Source organism: Erythrolamprus reginae, chromosome 1, assembly GCF_031021105.1.
Source record: "Erythrolamprus reginae isolate rEryReg1 chromosome 1, rEryReg1.hap1, whole genome shotgun sequence".
Taxonomy (NCBI): Eukaryota; Metazoa; Chordata; class Lepidosauria; order Squamata; family Dipsadidae; genus Erythrolamprus; species Erythrolamprus reginae.
In genome coordinates, this window is record NC_091950.1 from 9,412,535 (window position 1) to 9,434,562 (window position 22,028).

Below are 22,028 nucleotides of genomic sequence, written 5' to 3' on the forward strand. Positions count from 1 at the left end.
ACCCCAAAGCCCATCTTAGTCCAGTTCATCATTTTGTGTGTGTAGTAAGGGGACGACACTGAAGCAGTGTAGTGATCAGAAAACCAAACCAGAAACGTTACAGGATGGCCACAAGGAAAAGCGGAACTAAGCTAGACATTACTAGAATAATAAAACAACCGTTAACTTTCCTCCTAAGGACCACTCTATCTGTCCGTCCATTCTTCTGGGAGAGAAACATTGACCATTGACCTCCCTCAGACAGAGTCCACAACTTGGGTGTCCTTCTGACCCCACAGCTGAGCCTTGATCTCTCAGCTGTGGCCAGGGGGACCTTTGCCCAGGTTCACCTGATATACCCAATTGCGGACCTTTTTGGACCAGGAGGCTCTACACCAGGGGTCCTCAAACTTGGCAACTTTAAGACTTGTGGACTTCAACTCCCAGAATTCTCCAGCCAGCTATGCTGGCTGGAGAATTCTGGGAGTTGAAGTCCACAAGTCTTAAAGTTGCCAAGTTTGAAGACCTCTGCTCTACAGTCGCTCAGGCCTTAATCACCTCCCGTCTTGATTACTGCAATGCGCTCTACAAGCGGCTACCCTTGAAGAGTGTTTGGAGATTGCAAACAGTCCAGAATGCTGTCATGGGTGTAGCTCAGTACACCCATACAATACCTACGTTCCATGAGCTATACTGGCTACCAATTAGTCTCCGGTCACAATAACGTGACATGATCGAAACATTTAAATATGTTAAAGGGTTAAATAAGGTTCAGGAGGGAAGTGTTTTTAATAGGAAAATGGACACAAAAACAAGGGGGCACAATCAGAGGTTACTCGGGGGAAAGATCAGAAGCAACGCGAGAAATATTATTTGACTGAAGGAGTAGTAGATGCTTGGAACAAACTTCCAGCAGACGTGGTTGGTCAATCCACAGTAACTGAATTTAAACATGCCTGGGATAAACATATATCCATCCTAAGGTAAAATACAGGAAATAGTATAAGGGCAGACTAGATGGACCATGAGGTCTTTTTCTGCCCTCAATCTTCTATGTTTCTAACCAACAAGGTGTTGGTTATTACCTATAAATATTTACATGGCTCAGGGCCAGATTTTTTATGGGACCGTCTCTTGCCACAAGAGACCAACAAGATCACACAGGGTTGGCCTCCTCCAGGCCTCGTTGACTAATGCAGATTGGCAGGGCCGCAGGGGAGGGCCTTCTCTGTGGCCGCCCCGGCTCAATGGAATCAACTCCAGCCCGAGGTCTCTACTGCTCCCACCCTACTGGCTTTCCAAAAGGCTGTGAAGACCTGGCTTTGCCAGCAGGCCTGCGGTGAGGGCATGAATTTGACATCTGTCATGGCCGAATTGTACTGAATGGTATACATGTCTGTTAATTGGATTGTCTGAATTTTGAGTTTTTAACCGGGGTTTATAGTTTTAGATATTTATATTTCATTTATTTTTACTGTATTTGTGTCTTTTATATTGTTGTAAGCAGCAGAAAATAATAATTATTAATAATAATAATTTATTAGATTTGTATGGCGCCCCTCTCCGAAGACTAGGGGCGGCTCACAACAACGATAAAAACAATATTATACTGGCACAAATCTAATATTAAAAAAAACTAAAACCCCTATCATAATTAAAAACCAAACAGCACATACATACCAAACATAAATTATAATAAGCCTGGGAAAGGTGTCTCAAATCCCCCATGCCTGGCAGTATAGGTGAGTCTTAAGTAGTGTACGGAAGACAAGGAGGGTGGGAGCAGTTCTAATCTCCGGGGGGAGTTGATTACAGAGAGCCGGGGCCGCCACAGAGAAGGCTCTTCCCCTGGGGCCCGCCAGACGACATTGTTTAGTCGACGGGACCCGGAGAAGGCCAACTCTGTGGGACCTTATCGGCCGCTGGGATTCGTGCGGTAGCAGGCGGTTCCGGAGGTAATCTGGTCCAATGCCATGTAGGGCTTTAAAGGTCATGACCAACACTTTGAATTGTGACCGGAAACTGATCGGCAGCCAATACAGGCCACGGAGTGTTGTAGATACGTGGGCGAATCTGGGAAGCCCCACGATGGCTCTCGCGGCTGCCAAAACAAACAAACAAACAAACAAACAAACAAACAAACAAACAAGCTCACAAATCCCCGAGCCACAGAAATAAAAACTCAGTAGGCAGTTTAAACTAATAATCTGATAATAATCACAAGGGGTTCCAGGACCGTTAGAAACCGCCGCGAAGTACAAATAACACAAAAGATCTAGGAGGAAACTAATACATCTAATCTCTTTGTAATCACGGATAATTTAATCAGAAGCACAAAGAACTGACTAACTCGGGGCGAAGTCTGAACAATAAACTGATAAAGAGAATTAATTTTAGGGCGAAGGAATAACAAACGCGAGATTAGAGGATTAGAGCCATTAGCGAGTCGGCACACACAAAAAGAAAACACACCCTAGCCCCAAAGAAGACAAAAGACTTCAAATAAAAGGAAAAAGATATTAAAAACGTACTGCATACTGTATGTCGGTGTCATCTCACCCAGGAATGCTGGTTCACGCGTCTGTTGGGCTTGTTCTGCTAAAGCAATAAAAGAAACCTTGCTTTTATGCAACTTGCTTCTAAATTATAATTTATAATTTAACAATAATACACGAGTGTCCACATCGGCAAAAAGAATCCAAACCTCATATATAAACTGAATAAACAAATTCTGACAGCCAACCCACACTCAGTAAAAGACCTTGGAATACTAATATTAAATGACCTAAGTGCCAAAGCCCACTGCAACAATATCGCCAAAAAGGCTTCTAGAGTTATTAACTTGATCCTACGTAGCTTCTGCTCCGGCAATCTCACACTACTCACAAGAGCCTACAAAACTTTTGCCAGACCCATCCTTGAATACCGCTCATTTGTCTGGAACCCACACCACATCTCGGACATCAACACCCTTGAAAATGTCCAAAGATACTTCACCAGAAGAGCCCTTCACTCCTCCACTTGAAACAGAATACCCTATGAAAATAGACTAACAATCCTGGGTCTAGAAAGCTTAGAACAACAGCACCTAAAACAAGATTTAAGTATTGCCCACAAGATCATATGCTGCAACGTCCTACTGGTCAATGACTACTTCAGCTTCAACCGCAACAACACAAGAGCACGCAACAGATTCAAACTTAATACTTAACCGCTCCAAACTTGACTGTAAAAAATATGACTTTAACAATCGAGTTGTCGAAGCGTGGAACTCATTACCGGACTCAATAGTGTCAATCCCTAACCCCAACATTTCTTCCTTAGACTCTCCACGATTGACCTCTCCAGGTTCCAAAGAGGTCAGTAAGGGGCGAACATAAGTGCACGAGTGTGCCTTTCGTCCCCTGTCCAATTGTCTTTCCTTTATCTCATATATCATATATCTTTTCTTCCTTTCATATATCTTCTCTATTTTTACATATTGTCTTTATATATATATTACTTCATGTATATTCTCTTCCATATGTATTGTATATTGGACAAAATAAATAAATACATAAATAATAATAAATAATAGATTCAAACTCAATGTAAACCGCTCCAAACTTGATTGCAGAAAATACGACTTCTGCAACAGAGTGAGCAATGCCTGGAATGCACTACCCGACTCTGTGGTTTCTTCCCCAAACCCCAAATTTTTTTAACTTTGGACTGTCTTCAGTCAACCTCTCCCCATTCCTGAGAGGTTTGTAATGGGCACGAGTAAGCGCACTGTCATGCCTACTGTCTTACTGTCCTATAACAACAACAACAACAATAATAATTTCCATCTGTCAATTGCAAAAGTCCACTTTAATGGGATTGGCACACATAATTCGCCGCTACATCACGCACTCCTAGGTGCTTGGGAAGCGCCCGACTGGGGATGAAATACGAAATCCAGCATAGTGATCTCGTTTGCTGTGTTGTATTGATAATGATAACAACAACAACAACAACAACAACAACAGCAACAACAGAGTTGAAAGGGACCTTGGAGGTCTTCTAGTCCAACCCCCTGCCTAGGCAGGAAACCCTACACTACTTCAGACAGATGGTTATCCAGCATCTGCTTAAAAACTTCCAATGTTGGAGCATTCACAACTTCTGGAGGCAAGCTGTTCCACTGGTTAAATAGTTCTGTCAGTAAATTTCTCCTTAGTTCTAAGTTGCTTCTCTCCTTGATTAGTTTCCTTCCATTGCTTCCTGTCCTGCCCTCAGGTGCTTTGGCAAATAATAGTAATAATAATAATAATAATAATAATAATAATAACAACAACAACAACAACAACAACAACAACAACAACAACAACGAGTTCTCGTAGAGAGGCGGCATACAAATCCAATTAAATAAAGAAAACTAAAATAAACAGAGTTGTAAGGGACCTTGGAGGTCTTCTAGTCCAACTCCCTGCTTGGGCAGGAGACTCTACACTACTTCAGACAAATGGTTATGCAACAACTTCTTAACAACCTCCAGTGTTGGGGCATTCACAACTTCTGGAGGCAAGCAGTTCCACTGATTAATTGTTCTGACTGTCAGGAAATTTCTCCTTAGTTCTAAGTTGTTTCTCTCCTTGTTTAGTTTCCACCCATTACTTCTTGTTCTACCCTCAGGTGCTTTGGAGAATAGGTTGACTCCCTCTTCTTTGTGGCAATCCCTGAGATATTGGATCACTGCTATCATGTCTCCTCTGGTCCTTCTTTTCATTAAACCAGCCATGCCCAGTTCCTGCAACCGTTCTTCATATGTTTTAGCCTCCAGTTCCCTAATCATCTTTGTGGCTCTTCTCTGCACTTTTTCTAGAGTCTCAACATCCTTTATGCATCATGGCGACCAAAACTGAATGCAGTGTTCCAAGTGTGACCTTACCAAGGCCTTATAAAGTGGTATTAACCCTTCACGTGGTCTTGATTCTATTCCTCTGTTAATGCAGCCTAGAACTATGTGACGGCAGACCCCATGGACATCTTCATCCATGTGACACTGAGAACAGCAAAAAAACAGGGAAAGATGAGATTATGAAAGATAGAAGATTGACCGCAGAAAAAGACCTCCTGGCCCATCTGGTCTGCCCTTATACTATTTCCTTGTATTTTATCTTAGGATGGGTCTATGTTTATCCCAGGCATGTTTACATTCAGTTCCTGTGGATTTACCAACCACACCTGCTGGAAGTTTGTTCCAAGCATCTACTACTCTTTCAGTCAAATAATATTTTCTCGCGTTGCTTCTGATCTTTCCCCCCAACTAACCTCAGATTGTGTCCCCTTGTTCTTGGGTTCACTTTCCTATTACATTTCTTGCCTAAATGTAGAACCTTCCTTTTCCCCCAAATTTATCCGTAGCTACTTTGCTTATATTTATATGTATACCCATCATCTTGTATATGTTTTTGACAAATAAATGAATGAATAAATGAATGAATAAATTAATGAATGAATGAATGAATAAGTAAGTAAGTAAGTAAGTAAGTAAGTAAGTAAGTAAATCAATCAATCAATCAATCAATCAATCAATCAAATCAATCAATAAACCAATAAACCAATAAATCCTTGGGTCGCCCTGGTGACATTCTCTCAGCTGGGAAATTTGAATCCACAGAGGAAGCTTTCTTCCAATTCAACATATGAACTCAACTAGCCAGTAACTCTAAAGCAAGGGTCTCCAACTTTGGCTGCTTTAAGACTTGTGGACTTCAACTCCCAGAATTCCTCAGCCAGCTGAGGAATTCTGGGAGTTGAAGTCCACAAGTCTTAAAGCAGCCAAGGTTGGAGACCCCTACTCTACAACATGTCAGGAACTCTGCATTTAGGACTTTCAGTGCAGTTCAAAAGAATTCATTGGATACCTAAACAGGTGAGATGACACGATCGGCATAAAATCTTTGGGGATTTTCATGGGTTTTGCTGTTGTCGTGGTCTCACCAGGTTGAGGACCTCCAAAACCAACTGGCGGAGACGGCCGACGAGAAGGAAAACCTGAAGAAGGAAGTGGAGGCGCTGCGAAGCCGGCTTTCGTCTTGTGAGGTACCACAGGAGGATGAGAGGGCCATGCCCAGTGAAGGGGCCCTTCTCTTTGGCGCTACCAGTGCGCCCTCTCAGCCTATTGCGGGAGCACGCGAGGGAGATTCGGCTTCTGAGCATGTGCAGCAAGTGAAATCTCATTGGAGGACATGCGCGTGAGGGAGATTTTGGCAATTTTCGCCTATATTTTTGTTTCTTCAACACTCCGTGTCCTGCATTGGCTGCCGATCAGTTTCAGGTCACAATTCAAAGTGTTGGTCATGACCTTTAAATCCCTACATGGCATTGGACCAGATTACCTCCGGAACCGCCTGCTACCGCACAAATCCCAGCGACCGATAAGGTCCCACAGAGTTGGCCTTCTCCGGGTCCCGTCGACTAAACAATGTCGTTTGGCGGGCCCCAGGGGAAGAGCCTTCTCTGTGGCGGCCCCGGACCTCTGGAACCAACTCCCCCCGGAGATTAGAACTGCCCCCACCCTCCCTGTCTTTCGTAAACTACTCAAGACTCATTTATACCGCCAGGCATGGGGGAGTTGAGATATTCCTTCCCCCTAGGCTGTTACAAGTGATGCATGGTATGTTTGTGTGTATGTTTGGTTTTATAATAGGGGTTTTTAGTTGTTTTTTATTATTGGATTGTACATGTTGTGTTTATTATTGTTGTCAGCCGCCCTGAGTCTATCCAGAGGGGCGGCATACAAATCCAATAAATTATTAAATTATTATTATTCCGCACATGCGCAGAATAAAAAAATCAGTGAAAATCACTGAAATCTGCCTTGCGCCAGCGTCCTCATGCGAGATTTTGCTTTCTGTGCATGCTCAGAAGCCCCTAATCATCTTTGCTGCTCTTCTCTGCAGTCTTTCTAGAGTCTCAACATCCTTTTTGCATCGTGGCAACCAAAACGGAATGCAATATTCCAAGTGTGGCCTTACCAAGGCCTTATAAAGTTGCTTCTCCCCTTGTTTAGTTTCCACCCATTGCTTCTTGTTATCTCATTTGCTGTGTTGCATTAATAATTATAACAACAGCAACAACAGAGTTGGAAGGGACCTTGGAGGTCTTCTAGTCCAACCTCCTCCTTAGGCAGGAAACCCTGCACTACTTCAGACAGATGGTTATCCAATATCTGCTTAAAAACTTCCAGTGTTGGAGCATTCACAACTTCTGGTGGCAAGCTGTTCCACTGATTAACTGTTTTGACTTTGAGGAAATTTCTCCTTAGTTCTAAGTTGCTTCTCTCCTTGTTTAGTTTCCACCCATTGCTTCTTGTTCTACCCTCAGGTGGTTTGGAGAATAGGTTGACTCCTTCTTCTTTGTGGCAACCCTTGAAATATTGGAAGAGTGCTGTCATGTCTCCCCTGGTCCTTCTTTTCCTTAAACTAGTCATGCCCGGTTCCTGCAACCGTTCTTCATACATTTTAGCCTCCAGTCCCCTAATCATCTTGGTTGCTCTTCTCTGCACTTTTTCTAGAGTCTCAACATCCTGTTTGCATCATGGCGACCAAAACTGAATGCCGTATTCCAAGTGTGGCCTTACCAAGGCCTTATAAAGTGGCACTAACACTTCATATGATCTTGATTCTATCCCTCTGTTAATGCAGCCTAGAACTGTGTTGGCTTTTTTGGCAGCTGCTGCACACGGCTGGCTCACATTTAAATGGTTGTCCACTAGGTCTCCAAGATCCCTCTCACAGTTACTACTGTTGAGCAATGTACCACATATACTGTACCTGTGCGTTTTGTTTTTCTTGCCTTAATGTATAATTGTGTGGTGCTTGATGTTTTCTGAGCTAGGCTGCTTTCTTGCAGATGTTTCCCTTTGTGCTGATGATGTTACTTAGCTTGGTCATGAAACGTCTGCAAAAAAACTTAACAAGCTCAGAAAGCAGCAAGGATCTCAGTCTTTCCCCTCTTCTTCTTCCTCCTCCTCCTCCTCCTCCTCCCCTCCTAAAACCCACTCTGGTCTAGCCCTGATGATGTTACTTAGTTTGCTAATGAAATGTCTGCAAAAAAACATAACAAGCTCAGAAAACAACAAGGATTCCAATCTTCCTCCTCCTCCTCTTCCTCCTCCCTCCTCCTCATAAGAAGAGCCCTGCTGAATCAGGTCAAAGCCCATCGAGTCCAGCATTCTGTGTCACATAGTGGCCCCACCAATTGTCCATGGGGATCTTGAGCAGAAAGAGAAAGCAAAACCCTCCCTTTCCCTCAACCTCCAACAAATGGGACTCAAGGGAATCCTTCCTGCCTCAACCAACATAGAGGTGGCACTTGGGCATCCGTTTCAATAACCACCGATACACTTGGCATCCATGAATCTGTCTAATCCTGCCTTGAATCTATCCAGGCTGACAGCTGTCACGACCTCTTCTGGAAGGGAATCCCATAAACCAAGGACCCTCTGGGTGAAGAAATATTTCCCTTGATTTGTCCTCGCTTTCTTACCTAGGAGCTTTAGGGAGGGCCCCCTCGTCCTAGAATTGTGTGAGAGATAAATAGTTTTTCTCTATCCACCTTTTCTATCCCATGCATGATTTTATACACTTTGATCAAGTCACCCCTTCAACGCCGTCTTTCAAGGCTGAAGAGACCAAGGTTTCAACCTGGTTTCATAAGGGAGGGGCTCTATTTCCTTGATCTTTCTTGTTGCCCTTTTTTGCACCTTTTCCAGTTCCATTATATCCTTCTTGAGGTGCAGTGACCAGAACTGTACACACGACTCCAAGTGTGGTCTCACCATCGATTTTTACAGAGGCAATACAATACTCCTCCTTCTCCTCTTCCTCCGCCTCGCCCCAAACCCCACTCTGGTCTAGTCCTGATGATGTTACTTAGTTTGGCAATGAAAGGTCTGCAAGAAAATATATCAAGCTCAGAAAGCAACAAGAATCCCAATCTTCCTTCTCCCCCTCTTCTTCCTCCTCTGCCCAAACCCCACTCTGGTCTAGTCCTGATGATGTTAACTAGTTGGATAACAAAATATTCTGCAAAGAAACAACTAAACTCAAAGAGTACCAAGGACTTTCCCTCCCTCTCGAGAACACACACATCTCCTGGCATTTGCATAATTTCATTTAATTTAATTTAGTCCATTTCTATGCCGCCCAATCCCATAGGACTCAGGATGGCTTTCAATAGGAGCATTCCAATAAGGATGGGTGGAAATTGTCATAGGCTTTTATATCCTTACAAACATAAAAACATAAAATCATGCATGGGATAGAAAAGGTGGATAGAGAAAAAATATTTTCTCTTTCACACAATTCTAGGACGAGGGGGCCCTCCCTAAAGCTCATAGGTAAGAAAGCGAGGACAAATCAAGGGAAATATTTCTTCACCCAGAGGGTCCTTGGTTTATGGGATTCCCTTCCAGAAGAGGTCGTGACAGCTGTCAGCCTGGATAGCTTCAAGGCAGGATTAGACAGATTCATAGATGCCGAGTGTATCATAGGTGGTTATTGAAATGGATGTCCATGTGCCACCTCTATGTTTATTTATTTATTTAATCAATTTATTTATTTTGTCCAATACACAATGAGGGTTTTAGTGGGTATATATCTATATACACATAGTAAAATACATGATGAAGGTTATAGAGGAGATACTCATAGTAAAATATATCTAAGAAAGAAGAGAAAAGAAGATCTAGTAATAGAACGTATCAATGAAAGAATAGAAGAGATATAGGAATAGAAGAAAGGTATAGGAGATATAGGAGAGCAATAGGACAGGGGACGGAAGGCACTCGAGTGCACTTGAGGCAGGAAGGATTCCCTTGGGTACCATTTTCTGGGGGTCAGGGGAAAGGGATAGTTTTGCCTTCTCTTTCTACTCAAGATCCCCGTGGACAATTGATGGGCCACTGTGGGACACAGAATGCTGGACTCGATGGGCTTTGGCCTGATTCAGCAGGGCTCTTCTTAGGTTCTTATGTTCTTATGTAAAACTCAGAATCCAATCTGGGTTTTCCTGGTAATAAAGTCATTTTCCAAAATAGCCGTCTTTTCCTTGAACCAAACGGAGTCGGTTGCTGCCTTTCCTTCTCCGTAGAACTCGTCTTAAGATCCCCACTTTTTGCGAAATCTCCCATCCCATCTTCTCTTTTGCGCAGAATGAGAAGGAAAATACCAGCTACGATGTTGAAACCCTGCAGGACGAAGAGGGGGAGCTGCTGGAATTTCCAGGTAAGGGCATGGACCGGGTCTTAATCTGTCGGCTGAGTATTATTATTATTATTATTATTATTATTATTATTATTATTATTTATTGGATTTGTATGCCGCCCCTCTCCATAGACTCGGGGCGGCTAACAACAATGATAAAAACAGCATGTGACAATCCAATAATAAAACAACTAAAAATCCATATTATAAAACCAAACATACACACAGGCATACCATGCATAACTTGTAATGGCCTAGGGGGAAGGAATATCTCAACTCCCCCATGCCTGGCGGTATAAATGAGTATTGAGTAGTTTACAAAAGACAGGGAGGGTGGGGGCAGTTCTAATCTCCGGGGGGAGCTGGTTCCAGAGGGCCAGGGCCGCCACAGAGAAGGCTCTTCCCCTGGGGCCCGCCAAACGACATTGTTTAGTCGACGGGACCCGGAGAAGGCCAACTCTGTGGGACCTTATCGGTCGCTGGGATTCGTGCGGTAGCAGGCGGTTCCGGAGGTAATCTGGTCCAATGCCATGTAGGGCTTTAAAGGTCATGACCAACACTTTGAATTGTGACTGGAAACTGATTGGCAGCCAATGCAGGCCACGGAGTGTTGAGGAAATGTGGGCAAATCTTGGAAGCCCCACGATGGCTCTTGCGGCTGCGTTCTGCACGATCTGAAGTTTCCGAACACTTTTCAAAGGTAGCCCCATGTAGAGAGCGTTGCAGTAATCGAACCCCGAGGTGATGAGGGCATGAGTGACTGTGAGCAATGACTCCCTGTCCAAATAGGACCGCAACTGGTGCACCAGGCGAACCTGGGCAAACGCCCTCCTCGCCACAGCCGAAAGATGATGTTCCAATGTCAGCTGTGGATCGAGGAGGACGCCTAAGTTGTGAACCCTCTCTGAGGCGGTCAGTAGTTCCCCCCCCCCAAGGTAATGGACGGACAGATGGAATTGTCCTTGGGAGGCAAAACCCACAGCCACTCCATCTTGTCTGGGTTGAGTCTGAGTTTGTTGACACCCATCCAGGCCCCAACAGCCTCCAGGCACCGGCACATCACTTCCACTGTTTCATTGACTGGACATGGGGTGGAGTACTGCACACCAAGACAACTAGACACAAGAACAGTTTTTTTCCGAACGCCATCACTCTACTAAACAAATAATTCCCTCAAAACTGTCAGACTTTCTACTAAATCTGCACTTCTATTCTACTAGTTTTTCTCATCATTCCTTTCACCCATTTCCTCCCATGTTGACTGTATGACTGTAACTTGTTGCTTATATCCTAAGATTTTTATTAATATTGCTTCTTCATTGCTTATTTGACCCCTATGACAATCATTAAGTGTTGTACCACATGATTCTTGACAAATGTATATTTTATTTTATGTACGTTGAGAGCATATGCACCAAGACAAATTCCTTGTGTGTCCAATCACACTTGGCCAATAAAAATTCTATTCTATTCTATTCTATTCTATATGTATAACTGGGTATCATCGGCATATAGATGATACCTCACCCCATGCCCTTGGATGATCTTCGAGGGCATATGCAAAGTCCTCAACTTGCAATGGCCCATTTAAGCAGTGTTGGGCAGCAGACGATAGTCTCAGGTGCTCCCTCCCAGTAGGAATTTCTGGGATGCCCGCACAGCTGCGCACCCCTGGCATGCCCCTGTGCAAGGATGCTTACGCGAGTGAGATTTCGGCAACTTTCGCTGCTTTTTTGCTTCTGCGCAGTTGCGGAAGCAGAAACATTGGCGAAAATTGCTGAAATATCGCTGGTGTGTGTGTCCTCATGCAACAGTTTGCTTGCTGTGCATGTGCAGAAGCCAAATCTGGTGCCGACACACCCACTGGGCACATGCACGAGTATCAGGATTGTTGTCGATGCTCCAAACAGCATCTGGGAAATAAATCAGATCCCAATCCAATTCTCTCATCCAAGGTTTGATTTATTATCAGAGTCATGTTGGACACATCATTGTCACCCCGATACTAACTTCCTTCAGTTCCCCACCCAGATTAAATGTTCATCCCACATACCCACACCCACGAGTTCATCACCTTCGGAACTGCCTTCTGCCACATGAATCCCAGCGACCGATAAGGTCCCACAGAGTTGGCCTTCTCCGGGTACCGTCGACTAAGCCAGTGTTTCCCAACGTTGGCAACTTGAAGAGATCTGGACTTCTGGGAGTTGAAGTTCAGATCTCTTCAAGTTGCCAAGGTTGGGAAACACTGGACTAAGCAATGCCATCTGGTGGGACCCAGGGGAAGAACCTTCTCTGTGGCAGCCCCGGCCCTCTGGAATCAACTCCCCCCCGGAGATCAGAATGGCCCCCACCCTCCTTGCCTTTCGCAAGTTACTTAAGACCCACCTTTGTCACCAGGCATGGGGTAACTGAGATACCCCTGAGCACATATAGTTTTATGAATGGTATGATTGTATTGAATAGTTCTTAATGATGGGCTTTTTAAATGTTTTGTTTCTTTTTAAATATTGGATTTGTATATTGTTGTGATTGTTGTGAGCCACTCCGAGTCTCCAGAGAGGGGTGGCATACAAATCTAATAAATTATTATTATTATTATTATTATTATTATTATTATTATTGTTATTATTATTATTGATTATTATCATGAGGACCAGTCCGAGTGAGAGCGGCATACAAATCTAATAAATTATTATTATTATTATTATTATTATTATTACTATTATTATTATTAATTATTATTATCATTTCACCAACTTCCTCTTTACTTCAGTTGATGCAGAACAAAAGATGACCTTGGACTCTAAGAAAAGAATTTGTTGTGACTAGTTATTTTCCTGCTCATGCAACTACCCTTCCCAGTTCCCCTAATATTATTCTACTGTGGCAGGCCAAAGTCTCTGACTCCACATGATGGCTTTGGCCTGACAGCTTGTACCGCACCTCCACAGTCTCTCCATCCTCCTAGTCCATGACTATTTGTGCAGGATGCGAGCGAACCACAGCACGATCATTGCTGCATCCCCCACAGTCACATGAACAAAATTTATCTGCTTCTGCAACTGATTCATATTTATGATGATTTGGGATCATGTGGTGATGGGCTGAGATAACCTGTGTCCCATGTATTTGTACCATTCTTTTAAACAACTTAATGTGCTGTCGGGCTCTCTCGTAGAATCCTTCCAAAAATTCACAGGTACAAATTTCAGACACACATACGTTTGAAAATTCAAAAGAATGTTCTTTATAATGAAAAGTCACTTAAACCAAGTCCTCTTTTGGTATAGCAAAGAGCACTTGTCTCCAAACAAACTGGTACTTTGTACAAGTCCCTTATCAGTTCTGTGATACTTAGCTTGCAGCTGTGAGGCAATTCACAGTCCTTCTTCTTTCACAAAGTGAAACACACTTTGCTCTGGTTTAGTTTCAAAGCAGGGAAAAATCAGCACACAAAAGGTCAAAGTCAGCAAAGCAGTCACGAAACACAACGATCAGATAATCCTCCACAATGGCCAAACCCACAGGCTGCTATTTATAGCAGTCTCACTAATCACCACAGCCCCACCCAACCACAGGTGGCCTCATTATCTTTGATAATAATCTCTCAGTTGTTGCTGCCTATGCATCGCTCTCCGCATGCGTGGCTGTATCATTAACTCTTGTTCTGAATCCAAGGAGGAGCTAGATAATTGATCTTCTGAGCTGTCTGCCACACTCTCCTCCTCCCTGTCACTCATGTCTTCTTGGTCAGAGGAGCCTTCATCAGCAGATTCCACTGGGGGGGGGCAAAACAGGCCTGCAGCATGTGGATGTCTCCCCCACATCCACAGTCCTTGGGGCAGGAGCTGGGCCAGAGCTAACGACAACAACTTTAGCCTGGGATGGGTTTCTCCACCAGCTTTAATCTATTTTTTCCTTGCACATTTTCAACCCCCCCCCCCCATTTTTTCTTCTTTTCATTTTAGCAACTGCTGAGCTTCTTTCCAAGAAAACCTTAAGTGCCTCCACGGAAGAACTCTTAGCAACCCTGCAAGGCCAGATAGAGTCCCTAACCCAGAAGAACAGAAAATTAATGGAAAAAATCCAGGTAAATCCTAACTTTGACTACCTGGGCACTTACTCACCTGCTGTGGAAAAATATTGCTTGAGCTAAGCAACTAATTATTGAGTCTGTCATCTGCACTTCCATAACTGTCTGGTTTGGCTCTGCAACCCAACAAGACCGACCCAGACTTCAGAGGAGAATCAGAACTGCAGAAAAAACCATTGCTGCCAACCTGCCTTCCATTGAGAACCTGTATACTGCACGAGTCAAAAAGAGGGCAGGGAAAATATTTACTGACCCCTGGCACCCTGGACATAAACTGTTTCAACTCCTACCCTCAAAATGTCACTATAGAGCCCTGCACGCCAAGACAACTAGACACAAGAACATTTTCCCCCCGAATGCCCTCACTCTGCTGAACGAATAATTCTCTCAACACTCTCAAATAATTTACTAAGAGTGTATTACTATTATTGTTCTCTTCCTCACTAGTATCTTTCTCTTCCCATTTATTACTATACCCATGCTGCTTTCACTTTTCAATTTTAGTGGTTTTTATTTGTTTCCAAGTATGATTTGATAGCTCATTAGTTACCATGACTGTCATCGCTAAATGTTGTAACTTTTTATTCTCAATGCATGTATTTTATTCTCCTTTACACTGAGAGCATATACACAAAAGACATTTCTTGTGTGTCCAATCACATTTGGCTCTTCTCTTCCCCTCTCCTCCTCCCTCTCTTCTCTCCTCCTCTTGTCTCTTTTCCTTCTTCTCTTCTCCTCTTCTCTCTCTTCTCTCCTCCTCTCCTCTCTTTTCCTTCTCTTCTCTCCTCCTCTCCTCCTCCCTCTCTTCTCTCCTCCTCTCGTCTCTTTTCCTTCTTCTCTTCTCCTCTTCTCTCTCTTCTTCTCTCATCTCTTTTCCTTCTTCTCTTCTCCTCTCCTCCTCCCTCTCTTCTCTCCTCCTCTCATCTCTTTTCCTTCTCCTCTCCTCCTCCCTCTCTTCTCTCCTCCTCTCATCTCTTTTCCTTCTCTTCCCTTCTCTTCTCCTCCTCTCTCTTTTCTCTCCTCCTCTCATCTCTTTTCCTTCTTCTCTTCTCTTCTCCTCTCCTCCTCCCTCTCTTCTCTCCTCCTCTCATCTCTTTTCCTTCTCTTCTCTTCTCTCTCTTCTCCTCTCATCTCTTTTCCTTCTTCTCTTCTCCTCTCCTCCTCCCTCTCTTCTCTCCTCCTCTCATCTCTTTTCCTTCTTCTCTTCTCCTCTCCTCCTCCCTCTCTTCTCTCCTTCTCTCGTCTCTTTTCCTTCTTCTCTTCTCTTCTCCTCTTCTCTCTCTTCTTCTCTCATCTCTTTTCCTTCTTCTCTTCTCCTCTCCTCCTCCCTCTCTTCTCTCCTCCTCTCATCTCTTTTCCTTCTTCTCTTCTCCTCTCCTCCTCCCTCTCTTCTCTCCTCCTCTCATCTCTTTTCCTTCTCTTCCCTTCTCTTCTCCTCCCTCTTCTCTCCTCCTCTCGTCTCTTTTCCTTCTTCTCTTCTCTTCTCCTCCTCCCTCTCTTCTCTTCTTCTCTCCTCCTCCCTCTCTTCTCTCCTCCTCTCATCTCTTTTCCTTCTTCTCTTCTCTTCTCCTCCTCCCTCTCTTCTCTCCTCCTCTCATCTCTTTTACTTCTTCTCTTCTCTTCTCCTCCTCCCTCTCTTCTCTCCTCCTCTCGTCTCTTTTCCTTCTTCTCTTCTCTTCTCCTCTTCTCTCTTCTCCTCTCATCTCTTTTCCTTCTTCTCTTCTCCTCTCCTCCTCCCTCTCTTCTCACCTCCTCTCATCTCTTTTCCTTCTTCTCTTCTCTTCTCCTCCTCCCTCTCTTCTCTTCTTCTCTCCTCCTCCCTCTCTTCTCTCCTCCTCTCATCTCTTTTCCTTCTTCTCTTCTCTTCTCCTCCTCCCTCTCTTCTCTCCTCCTCTCATCTCTTTTCCTTCTTCTCTTCTCCTCCCCTCCTCCCTCTCTTCTCTCCTCCTCTCGTCTCTTTTCCTTCTCTTCTCCTCTTCTCTTCTCCTCTCATATCTTTTCCTTCTTCTCTCCTCCTCTCCTCCTCCCTCTCTTCTCTCCTCCTCTCATCTCTTTTCCTTCTTCTCTTCTCCTCTCCTCCTCCCTCTCTTCTCTCCTCCTCTCATCTCTTTTCCTTCTTCTCTTCTCTTCTCCTCCCTCTCTTCTCTCCTCCTCTCGTCTCTTTTCCTTCTTCTCTTCTCTCCTCCTCCTCCCTCCCTTCTCTTCTTCTCTCCTCCTCCCTCTCTTCTCTCCTCCTCTCATCTCTTTTCCTTCTTCTCTTCTCTTCTCCTCCCTCTCTTCTCTCCTCCTCTCGTCTCTTTTCCTTCTTCTCTTCTCTTCTCCTCCTCCCTCTCTTCTCTCCTCCTCTCATCTCTTTTCCTTCTTCTCTTCTCCTCCCCTCCTCCCTCTCTTCTCTCCTCCTCTCATCTCTTTTCCTTCTTCTCTTCTCCTCTCCTCTTCTCCTCTCATCTCTTTTCCTTCTTCTCTTCTCCTCCCCTCCTCCCTCTCTTCTCTCCTCCTCTCATCTCTTTTCCTTCTCTTCTCCTCTTCTCTTCTCCTCTCCTCTCTTTTCCTTCTTCTCTTCTCCTCTCCTCCTCCCTCTCTTCTCTCCTCCTCTCATCTCTTTTCCTTCTTCTCTTCTCCTCTCCTCCTCCCTCTCTTCTCTCCTCCTCTCATCTCTTTTCCTTCTTCTCTTCTCTTCTCTTCTCCTCCTCCTTCTCTTCTCTCCTCCTCTCATCTCTTTTCCTTCTCTTCCCTTCTCTTCTCCTCCTCTCTCTCTTCTCTCCTCCTCTCATCTCTTTTCCTTCTTCTCTTCTCCTCCTCTCTCTCTTCTCTCCTCCTCTCATCTCTTTTCCTTCTTCTCTTATCTTCTCCAGTACATTCTATTCTGTTCTGTTCTATTCTATTCTATTCCATTCTATTCCATTCCTTGAAGCGCCCAGGGGACGAAATGGCCTTTCCCAAGGACAAAAATCAGCTGGCCAGCCTGCCCATGCTGGAGCTGAAACATGGCAAAGTCTTGTGTGTCCTCTAATGTGGCTCTGCGTGCTACCTGTGCCATAGGTTTGCCATCACAGTAGTAGAAGATTTGTCACATATTTGTTAATTGTTTCTTTTTCATTGTTGTTGTTTGTTATGTGTGTTTTATCAATTTTTTTAAAAGTCAAAAACTCCAAGAGGCTGTGCATTAAACTCTCTCCTAAACATGTTTGTGGATCCCCCCACCCCATCTGTGCATATCCAATGGATCAAATTTCTATTTTGCGCAGGTTCTGGAGAAGGAGGAGAAGGACCAGAGCGAGTCTGACGCTTCCGGCGACTTCATCCCTATCATTCTGTATGACTCGCTCCGATCTGAGTTCGAGAAGCTGAAAGGGCAGCAGCTGGAGGCTCAAGAGCTTCTGAAGTCCCTGGAAAGCAACGGAACAGATGGAAGCCCTCGCAAACTCGTCTCGGCAGAGGCTTACGAACAGCTGAAGGATGATTACGAGAGGCAAATCTCAGCCCTGAAAGGAGCTTTGGAGAAGATCAGCCTCTCGTATGATCAGATCGGAGAGAACCGAGCGACGGAAAGTAAAGCCGGATCGGAGCCGGAAGGAAAAAGCAAATTCAACCCAATCACCCGAGAAGAGATGGAGGAGCTGGTGAACGAGCTGAGCGAGACCCAGGAGAAATATCGGGCAGCTTTAGCTGAAGTCAAAATCCTCGAGGAACAGATCGAGCTGGGCATCTTGTCCGTGGAGGAGAAAGACGCGACAGAGGGTTCGAGAATCGAACTGGAGACGGTGAAGGCTACTCTGCACCAGACTCAGGAAGAGCTAAAGAAGCAAAATCAGAAGGTGAAGGAATTGGAGGGGTTGCTCAGAGATCAAGAAGAAAGAGGGGCCCAAAACTGCTCCGTCAAGGCGTACGAGGAGATGAAAGCCGCCCTCGGCGACTCCTTGGATGCGATGTCCCAGGAGAAAGAGGTTCTTCTAAAGAGATGCAACTCCGCGGAAACAGAACTAAGAGAACTTAAGGCCTCCGTAGAGGAGGGAAGACGTGAGATGCTTGAAGGAAGGTCTGCAGTCAGCCGGGACCTTCAGGAGGAGACCACCAAGCTGCAAGAGCAGCTGAATGTCGTGACAAAGCAACACGAAGAAATGAAGGCTCACGTCGAGGAGCTCCGAGAAGGCCGGAAGAAGCTGGAAGCGGAGCTTCAAATGACGAAGGAGACGCTGGCCTCACAATGCGTCCCCAAAGCGGACCACAAAGACATGGTGGAGAAGTTGAAGGCCATCCTCTCTGGGGCCGAGAAGAAGCTGCTGGAGATGGAAGAGAAGTATACCTCCACACAAACCGAGCTTGCAGAACTTCAGAAGGCCGCCGAGGCCTACAGGCAAAAATCGGTACCTGTGGCTGAGCACGCCCGGGCCAAGGAGGCCTTGGAGGGTACTTTGTGGGAGTTGAAGGCCAAAAAAAAAGCTGTTGGAGCAAGAGCTGAAAGCCAAAGCCCGCGAGGCCTCCGATCTCCAGGCCCAGCTGGATGAGGTCCGTCAAGGCGCTGTCTCCACAGAGGCCCACGAGCAGCTCCGGGCCACCTCGCAGGCTGAAATCGAGGCCCTGAAGGCCAAGCTGAGCGACCTGGCCTGCAAGCATGAACGCACCTGCACCGAAGTCTTCCAGGTGCAGCGGGAGGCCCTCTTCATGAAGAGCGAGAAGCATGCGGCCGAGGCACAGCTAGCTGCCACCGAGAAGCAGCTGCAAAGCCTGCGGGCAGAGTCCGAACGTCTCCAGGAGCTGCACAGCCACATCGAAGACTCGGCCAAGCTGGTCAGAGAGAAAGACAAAAAGGTGAGTCCTGTTTGGTTTGCCCGAAAAGGTGCTTGCGGGTGTGTTCCTTTTGCCTCCAGTTTTGGTCGCCACATTATAAAACAGGGGGTCCCAAACTTGGCAACTCCAAGACTGGTGGACTTCAACTCCCAGAATTCTCTCTCTCTATATATGGCATATTCGGGTTTCTTCCTGTGTAAGGTTCAGAGAAGATTCTTCACACGGGAAGAAACCCAAATATGCCAAGACCTACATACCTATACCGTGAAAATTATTTATTTATTAATTTATTTATTGTTTTTAGTATTGGATTATTGTTATACGCTGTCTTATTATTTCTGTTAGCTGCCCCGAGTCTCCGGAAAGGGGCGGCATACAAATCAAATAAATAGATAGATAGATAGATAGATAGATAGATAGATAGATAGATAGATAGATAGATAGATAGATATAGATAAATAGATAGATAGATAAATAAATAAATAAATAAATTTATTTGTTTATTTGTTTATTTATAATAATTTATAATTTATAATTTATAATTTATAGTTTATAGTTTATAGTTTATAGTTTATAGTTTATAGTTTATAGTTTATAGTTTATAGTTTATAATTTATAATTTATAATTTATAATTTATAATTTATAATTTATAATTTATAATTTATAATTTATAATTTATAATTTATAATTTATAATTTATAATTTAAAATTTAAAATTTATAATTTATAATTTATAATTTATAATTTATAATTTATAATTTATAATTTAAAAGTTAAAAGTTAAAAGTTAAAATTTATAATAATTTACAATTTATATTAATTAATTAATTGATTGATTGATTGATTGAACTTTTATGCCGCCCCTCTCCGAGGACCCGGGGTGGCTCACAACATATAATTAAACAATATATAACATGTATACTTTGAAAAGTGTTCGGAAACTTCAGATTGTGCAGAATGCGGCCGCGAGAGCAATCATGGGCTTTCCTAGATATATGCCCATGTCTCATCAACACTCTGCGGCCTGCACTGGCTGCCGATCCGTTTCCGGTCCCAATTCAAAGTGTTGGTTATGACCTGTAAAGCCCTACATGGCATCGGGGCAGAATACCTTCGGCCCTTGGATTGGGGCCGAAAGGCAAAAGGCAAATGCTCCCTCCTATTTTTATTTTTATTTATTTATTTTTTCCAATACACAATAATACACAATGAAGGTTATAGAGGATATAGTAGAGAAGAAATACGAGATATAGGAGAGCAATAGGACAGGGGACGGAAGGCACTCTAGTGCGCTTATGTACGCCCCTTACTGACCTCTTAGGAATGTGGAGAGGTCAACCGTGGATAGTCTAAGGGTAAAATGTTGGGGATTTGGGGATGATACTACAGAGTCCGGTAATGAGTTCCACGCTTCGACAACCCGATTACTAAAGTCGTATTTTTTACAGTAGAGTTTGGAGCGGTTAATATTAAGCTTGAATCTGTTGTGTGTTCTTGTGTTGTTGTGGTTGAAGCTGAAGTAGCCTTTGACAGGCAGGACATTGCAGCATATGATCTTGTGGGCAATACTTAGATCACGTTTATCTGGGTGTACCAGGTGATTCAATAGAAAAAAACACATGTATATGTACAGTATATGCAGGGGTGGGCTGCTGCCCAGACCACGGGGAGGGACGCAATGGGGTAGTGAAAATGGAGCTCCACCCGTGAGCACCCAATTTGAACCGAAATATGTTTGGTAGGGAAGGTTTGCCTGTTTGCCGATGACTCTAAAGTGTGCAATAGGGTTGATATTCCTGGAGGGGTCTGTAATATGTAAATGATTTAGCTTTACTAGATAAATGGTCAAAGCAATGGAAACTGCAGTTTAATGTTTCCAAATGTAAAATAATGCACTTGGGGAAAAGGAACCCTCAATCTGAGTATTGCATTGGCAGTTCTGTGTTAGCAAAAACTTCAGAAGAGAAGGATTTAGGGGTAGTGATTTCTGACAGTCTCAAAATGGGTGAGCAGTGTGGTCGGGCAGTAGGAAAAGCAAGTAGGATGCTTGGCTGCATAGCTAGAGGTATAACAAGCAGGAAGAGGGAGATTGTGATCCCCTTATATAGAGCGCTGGTGAGACCACATCTGGAATACTGTGTTCAGTTCTGGAGACCTCACCTACAAAAAGATATTGACAAAATTGAATAGGTCCAAAGACGGGCTACAAGAATGGTGGAAGGTCTTAAGCATAAAACGTATCAGGAAAGACTTCATGAACTCCGTCTGTATAGTCTGGAGGACAGAAGGAAAAGGGGGCACATGATCGAAGCATTTAAATATGTTAAAGGGTTAAATAAGGTTCAGGAGGGAAGTGTTTTTAATAGGCAAGTGAACACAAGAACAAGGGGACACAATCTGAAGTTAGTTGGGGCAAAGATCAAAAGCAACGTGAGAAAATATTATTTCACTGAAAGAGTAGTAGATCCTTGGAACAAACTTCCAGCAGGCATGGTTGGTAAATCCACAGCAACTGAAATTAAACATGCCTGGGATAAACATATATCCATTGTAAGATAATAAACAGGAAATAGTATAAGGGCAGACTAGATGGACCATGAGGTCTTTTTCTGCCGTCAGTCTTCTATGTTTCTATGTTTCCTGAAAGCATTTAAAAACCCCAAAGCCGGAGATTCTGCTACAAACAAAAGTTTCTGGGAAAAGTATAAGGAGATAAGATCTGGAATTAATTCTGTGTGATCTGGGTTTCTGCCGCCCCCTCCTTTCCGAATGGCTATAGTATTAGAACAGAGGTCTTTATAGCTGGCTGGAGAATTCTGGGAGTTGAACTTCACAAGTTGCCAAGTTTGGAGATCCCCACTCTAGAAAATAAAATGTATAATACTTGAAACCTTACGTTTTGCCAGAGACCTTGATTTTGTTTGTC

At 44.0% G+C, this 22,028-nt stretch overlaps 1 protein-coding gene across 1 annotated transcript in view; it reads left to right on the top strand.

The window, feature by feature from the left end:
• Positions 1-22,028, top strand: part of ANKRD24 (ankyrin repeat domain 24) — a 63,004-nt gene that overhangs the window by 31,460 nt on the left and 9,516 nt on the right. Inside the window, 5 exon segments of the mRNA XM_070744085.1 lie at positions 5,950-6,048; positions 10,163-10,235; positions 14,186-14,307; positions 17,559-18,743; positions 18,745-19,122. Coding sequence (XP_070600186.1) covers positions 5,950-6,048; positions 10,163-10,235; positions 14,186-14,307; positions 17,559-18,743; positions 18,745-19,122 — 1,857 coding nt within the window.